Raw genomic sequence first — 6000 nt, forward strand, 5'->3', positions numbered from 1 at the left:
TCATAGCTGTTTGCAATTTCTATTCTGAGAAAAATATGAATTTCATCGAAATGACACTTGATACTTGGGTATAGCAAGCCCTTTTATGGATCTTTCTCCAACGATGTTATGATCATGACGAAGTAAAATTTCCAGGATCACCAAGAGCCACTTTTCACAGCAGGTGCTGCCGTGCCGGTGCTAGTGCTGGCGCTGGTGCTGTTGCTGGTGCTGCTGGTGATACTCTGATTTTCCCAAGTGCCCTTCTAGGCAGTAAAGCCTTCATCGCTTGCCTTCGTTCACCTGCAGGATTCAACTTCTTGTAAACTTGTAGATTGATGAATGAAAGAGAATATAAATATAGAACCAACAACATAAATCAATAGAGCCCATACAAACTGAATTCCATACCATCAAATCTGGCGCTGAGTTTAGCAGAAGTCGAGAGGCGTATAAGCATAGGAGTGACAATGGTGAGAAATGCCCAGAAGAATAAGATCAAGACATAGGTTCTTCCATTCATTTGTCAACTGAAATATTTGGCGAAATTGAAGTACCAAATGGAGGATTTTATCATACAATAAATGGAAGTTAGAGAGACGTTATCTTGCCTAGCTGGACGAGATTGAGAACCAATTATAATATTGTGTTCAAACATTTCTAAATCACAATCATCAATTGATTAGCATTATAATATGTGTATCGTCCATTCTCAAGCAAGTCAAGTAATACTTTACAATGCAAATTTGAAATGAGGGTGGTCGGTAGTTGGAAGTTGTTATACCAATACCGTGTGAAGTACAAGGATTCGTCTGGAATCTCCTAGCAAAGTCAAGGTCTGATGCACATATAACGTATGTATTGATTATCACTGGACATACATGAAATCAATGAGAAACTAACATCAATTAACACTAAGCAATGAACCAGACTACAACTAGGTGCCAGGAAAACAAGCATTGATTTTGACGATGATTTCAAGTTTAATGAGCAGGTAAATTGTACAAAAGAAAACTTGAACAGCACGATGAGTGTCATACAAGAACGCATAAGAAATATAATTTTGGTCCACGGTTTAAAAGTTCAGCTAAGGAGCAATGTTCTTAAAACTTTATATCGATGAGAAGACAAGTACAAGAACTCATATCCATGAGAAGATAAGTAACAGTAAGGAGCAATGTTCTTAAAAACAAACTTCGCTTAATGGCGTTTAAATTTGAAGCTTCCCTCAAACTCATTTTGGGAATAGTTTAACAAAAGAGCAATATTACAATACCACCAACTCATGACCTACTACTTTCAAGGGCATAATTGTAAAATATGGAAAAAAAATCACAAATTCAAACATCATATAAAACTCGATACAAAATCAGAATACACATTATTAATGGACAATTTTTGCAAGGCAGGAACATTACAAATGCTTGCGTTCTCTACAGCTTAGGCTTTAGAAAACGTGATATACGATGATAATAAGTCTCGTTTGAACAATATCTAAAGACAAAGCATTGTAGGGACAAGAACTTATCAATTCACTTTTAAAGACTAAAATGCACAAAACAAAGTATTGTAGTGAAAAAACTTGTCATTTTACTTTTGACTATCATAAATAAAACTACATCTTCAAGATGCAATACATCGTATTTCTTCTGTGAGCTACATAGTTTACAAGTATCATTTCCAACATCAAGGAATTTGCTTTCGACCTCAGTCTTTTCTTGAGCTACTGGTACTTCCATCAGACTTCGTGCTAGCATACCTCTGCCAAATGTGTGCATGAAGAAAAGGAGGTCGTTATTTTCTGTTTTCAAGAGAACGAAGTAAAAGAGCAAAAAAGATAGAAAAGAAAACAACAGGAAATTTTCAAGAATTTTTCAGGTGAAACAACAGTCGTCATCACCTGCTTTCCAATATTGAAAGGAACATATCTGTGCTTGATCATGTGTGTAATTAGCCGCTTCGTGGTCAGGAAAAATAAGAAAACCCAGTAAAGAAACAAAATGGGCCAGAAAACAGGTACGTCGAATGCAGAGAAGAAGGTCATGAAAAAGGCCACACAAAACGCTTTTGTAATTGCGTACCTGAAATATGTACATATAATAAAATGAAAGAGTAAATAATGGCTTCATAAGCCAAAAAAACAAAACAGTGGCACACGCAAAATTAGCACAAAGCTGAAATAAAATTAACCCACAAGTGACTATACAACTACGACAAGATACAGTTTTTCGTTATCTTCCTTGACACTGCTGGTGTAATATTCTATACCTAAGAAAATCAAAGGTGCATCAAAGACAGTTTTCCTTTTCCTCATATTCTTTAGAGCCGCATTTTGTTCATTCTATGTGATCAAAAAGCTATTCATTCAACAAACAGATAGTTTAAAATTTCAGCCGTTAACTAAAGCACCAAAATAAAAGTACAAGTCCAGTCAAGCCAAACATCAAGTATATGATGAAGCACTGTTATCGAACTTCTTGGCTTCGTAGTATGCAATTTGCATGCAATGAAATATCAAAACCTCCTCCCCAGCACACAAATTTCAGTTTTACACAAATAAACTTTCTCAGTTAGATAAATCACAGCTTGCTATGATACATCCAGTAGAATCGTACTCTAGATACTGAAAGATGGTACCAAATACCAATTAAGAAAACTGCAAGGGAAAAAATAACTTGGTCATTAAATTCTCCTCACAAACTGATAAGTGATCTGCATACTTGTAGTTAGACTGTCAACTGAGCCATAAAGAATATGCAACACTGAAACAAATAAAAAAATATTATACTGAAGGGATTAACCCTATGCGTGTTTCTAAACATGCAACTACAAGAAATGGTCCATAATTATCTCACCAAAATTTGAATTCAGACAGTCGGCGGATGAAAGGCCTGAATTCAATAGAGTCCTTAGTTGGCGAAGACGCTCCATCTAAAGCTTCTATTTCTGGATCAACTTTAGGAGACAGAAACCCGATCAATAAATTTAAGATGTAGATTCCTATACCATATGAGATGATATAAAAGCCCCGCACATAATAAACACGTAAGACATAGATTGCTGCAGCAGCAAGTGTTCCCAGCCACCTATAACCCATATGAGGAGCTGATCTATCCAAGTAATACTGAAATGCCCTTGAAAAGTCACTCTTCCATTTTGCTAGTGGTGACATTTGAGACTCACCATCACCTCCAGTTGCCTCCATAATAATCAGGGCGTAGCCTGCTAGTAAATCCACAATAACATTTATTGTTGACATCTACTGCCCCGGGATCGTTAAAATGATGTAACAAATGGAACTTGAAATGCTGTCTCCACAAACATATCATCTTTGCACTAATAAATAAGTAAAAAATTATGCTCATTAAACATTTCGGAGTTCACAAGATGAGAAAATTCTTCGATTTGTACAGGACTGGAATCGAAATTAGCATACATACAAAGAAAAAGTAAAGCACCATTCTTATGCGCGATAATGGAGTGGGAAAAGGAAAGCATTCATTCCTAAAAAACAAAGTCCAATAATTTTAGCAAAATTTAACGAACTATCTGTCTAGATTCCCGACCAGAATCAACTTAATCTCAATTGATTAAATCACTTCAAAGACTCCAATACCTAGCTATGCCCCTAAAACTAACTTGATCAACTTTAACACGGCTTACTACCAAAGAAATTTTTTTTCTCACTTTCCACCAGTAATCGACTCCCTAAATTCCCATCATCAATTTGAATATCCAAACCAGTACCAAGAGGACAGACAAACCCTAAACTACAGTCTTCGAAATTAACTAATTGGCATTAAAAATCTTAAGTTATGAAAAACAATATGCAATGAGCTAGTGAGGTAACAACATGTAGCACATCAGGCAAAAATATAAACAACAAGATACAGCGAAAATAACTCGAAACAACGGACCTTAAAACTTGGAGTTTCCAAATGAACAACCAAGAAACATGAGACGATCGTTGATTTTCTTCGACTTTAAGGTACATTACTTTCTTCTTTTGTAAATTGTAATACGGGAACCACTTTCCCAACCTCATTCCGGATTTGCCTCAAAACAATTGCAATTTAACCCTCGATATTCTCTTTTTTCTCCAGATACGCCCCCAAAATAGGTCAAACTACTTTTAAACATCTTTCTAATGTCAGTCGTGTTTGTGGCTGCTTTAAATTTTAGAAATAAATTAGCTCAAAAAATTATTATTTAATAATATATTTAAATTTTGTTAGAATGCTGAATATGATTTTTTTTTTTAAATATATCTCTATAAAGACTCTACAAGATACATTTCAAATGTTAAATATTTTTTAATCTTTTTAGTATACAAAAATATTCTGCTCACTTCCTCTGTCTTTTCATTCGATCGATATGACGATGATTAAATAAATATATATTTCATTTATTATTCAAATAGTTTATTAAGTATTATTTGATTCGATTTATATGACGATGATGAAATAAATATATATTTCATTTATTATTCGAATAATTTATTAATCATTTTATTTTATTTGTTATTGTGTAGATGTAAATAATTTATAAATAGAGTAAAAAGTAATTAGGTATATGAACTATTGAATAAATGTCAAATTGGTACATGAACTTTTATTAATGATTTTATTGGTACATATCCGCGGGATTCCGGCCAATTTCCGATGACATTTAACTAAAATGTCCAATTTGCCCTTTATTACAAAAAAAATACAAATTTATTTCTTTTTTTTAATTAGGAATATTTGTATATTATATTTTTTATATTAGATAGGTTATATCCTTTACAACAAAATAATTAGATATATTATATTAATGCATTCAATATGTAAATAATTTTAAATAAATAAATTGATAATATAGAAAATAAATTATATATTTAGCTAAAATTTTGATTTATATTTACGTAATTTTCTCATTAATAATTTTGAAAACATTTTCAAATAAATAGTGGTTGTGATTAAAAAAAAAGTAATATTTTAGTTACATAACCATTTATTGAATATGATATTTTAACAAATTCTTGACTAAAAATTAATTTCAAATTTTATTTAATATAACGAACCCATCTAAACAATATCAATCAAACCACGATAGATTGTGTCCCGTGCTATTTAACTAACAACGTAGATTATTTAAGCACAACAAAGTACATGAGTAATAAATAAAATTTTGAAAGTTAATCACCCTATATATCATTGAAACTTTGAACAAAAATACAAAAAAATATCATCGTGAATCATAGTTTAATTTTTAAAGTTTACCAAAAACAAGTCATTTTCCAGGAATAGCATTGATATTATCTACCAAAAATTTCATATTATCATTTCCAAAACAATCTACTAAAAATAGTCATTTCCAAAACATATAAAATATAATCGTGAATCATAGTTTAATTTTTAACACAAAAGCTATCCTTGCATTTCCAAAAGTTTGAAACTCTACCATCATGCTCAGTTTTGATGAGATTCTTGCACATCTCCTGTCAAACAATTACAAAAAAAAGTGAGGAAATGACGATTCATCATGAGCTGTATATTTAAAAGAAACATATAAATATACATTAGAATAAAACACAAACCAGTCAAATACAATTTCTATTAAGCGTTTTTAATAACCCAAACTAGTTTAAACTTTCTATCGAACACCTATCAAGCAAAGCATATCATAAAAAAAAAAAAACACTACAATGAGAAGAAATGACAAAAACATAAGAAGGAGAGAGACTACCTTGTGTGGAGACAATCGATTTTCAACATATTGAGGGGAAAATGGAATGCGTATCGTGGAAGCAGAAAGACTTTTTTATGGTGAAAAAATACAGTGGAAGAAAGGGTTTAGAAATAAGAATAAAATGTGATAAAATTTATTATATTAATTAATCTTTATCTATAAAAGGCAAATTGGACATTTTAGTTAAATGTCATCGGAAATTGGCCGGAATCCCGCGGATATGTACCAATAAAAACAATAATAAAGGTTCATGTACCAATTTGACATTTATTCAATAGTTCATATACCTAA

At 31.9% G+C, this 6000-nt stretch overlaps 1 protein-coding gene across 3 annotated transcripts; it reads right to left on the reverse strand.

Moving 5' to 3' along the window:
* Positions 1 to 583: 583 nt before the first annotated feature.
* On the reverse strand, positions 584 to 4069 carry LOC140966139 (protein RER1B-like). Of its 3 annotated transcripts, none has more exons than XM_073426492.1 (4): positions 3897 to 4069; positions 2835 to 3201; positions 1880 to 2060; positions 584 to 1740 (listed from the first exon to the last, which is right to left on the reverse strand). In XM_073426492.1, exons 2-4 carry the CDS (start codon positions 3182 to 3184, stop codon positions 1687 to 1689), a joined length of 585 nt encoding a protein of 194 aa, XP_073282593.1. In that variant the 5' UTR covers positions 3185 to 3201; positions 3897 to 4069; the 3' UTR covers positions 584 to 1686. The 3 variants fall into 3 exon arrangements, with proteins under 3 accessions (XP_073282593.1, XP_073282594.1, XP_073282592.1); XM_073426493.1 differs by having other exon boundaries at positions 2835 to 3204; positions 3897 to 4048; XM_073426491.1 differs by having other exon boundaries at positions 2835 to 3315; positions 3897 to 4044.
* Between the last annotated feature and the right edge of the window lie 1931 nt (positions 4070 to 6000).

The sequence above is a fragment of the Primulina huaijiensis genome, unplaced genomic scaffold (genome assembly GCF_012295235.1).
Source record: "Primulina huaijiensis isolate GDHJ02 unplaced genomic scaffold, ASM1229523v2 scaffold20025, whole genome shotgun sequence".
Taxonomy (NCBI): domain Eukaryota; kingdom Viridiplantae; phylum Streptophyta; class Magnoliopsida; order Lamiales; family Gesneriaceae; genus Primulina; species Primulina huaijiensis.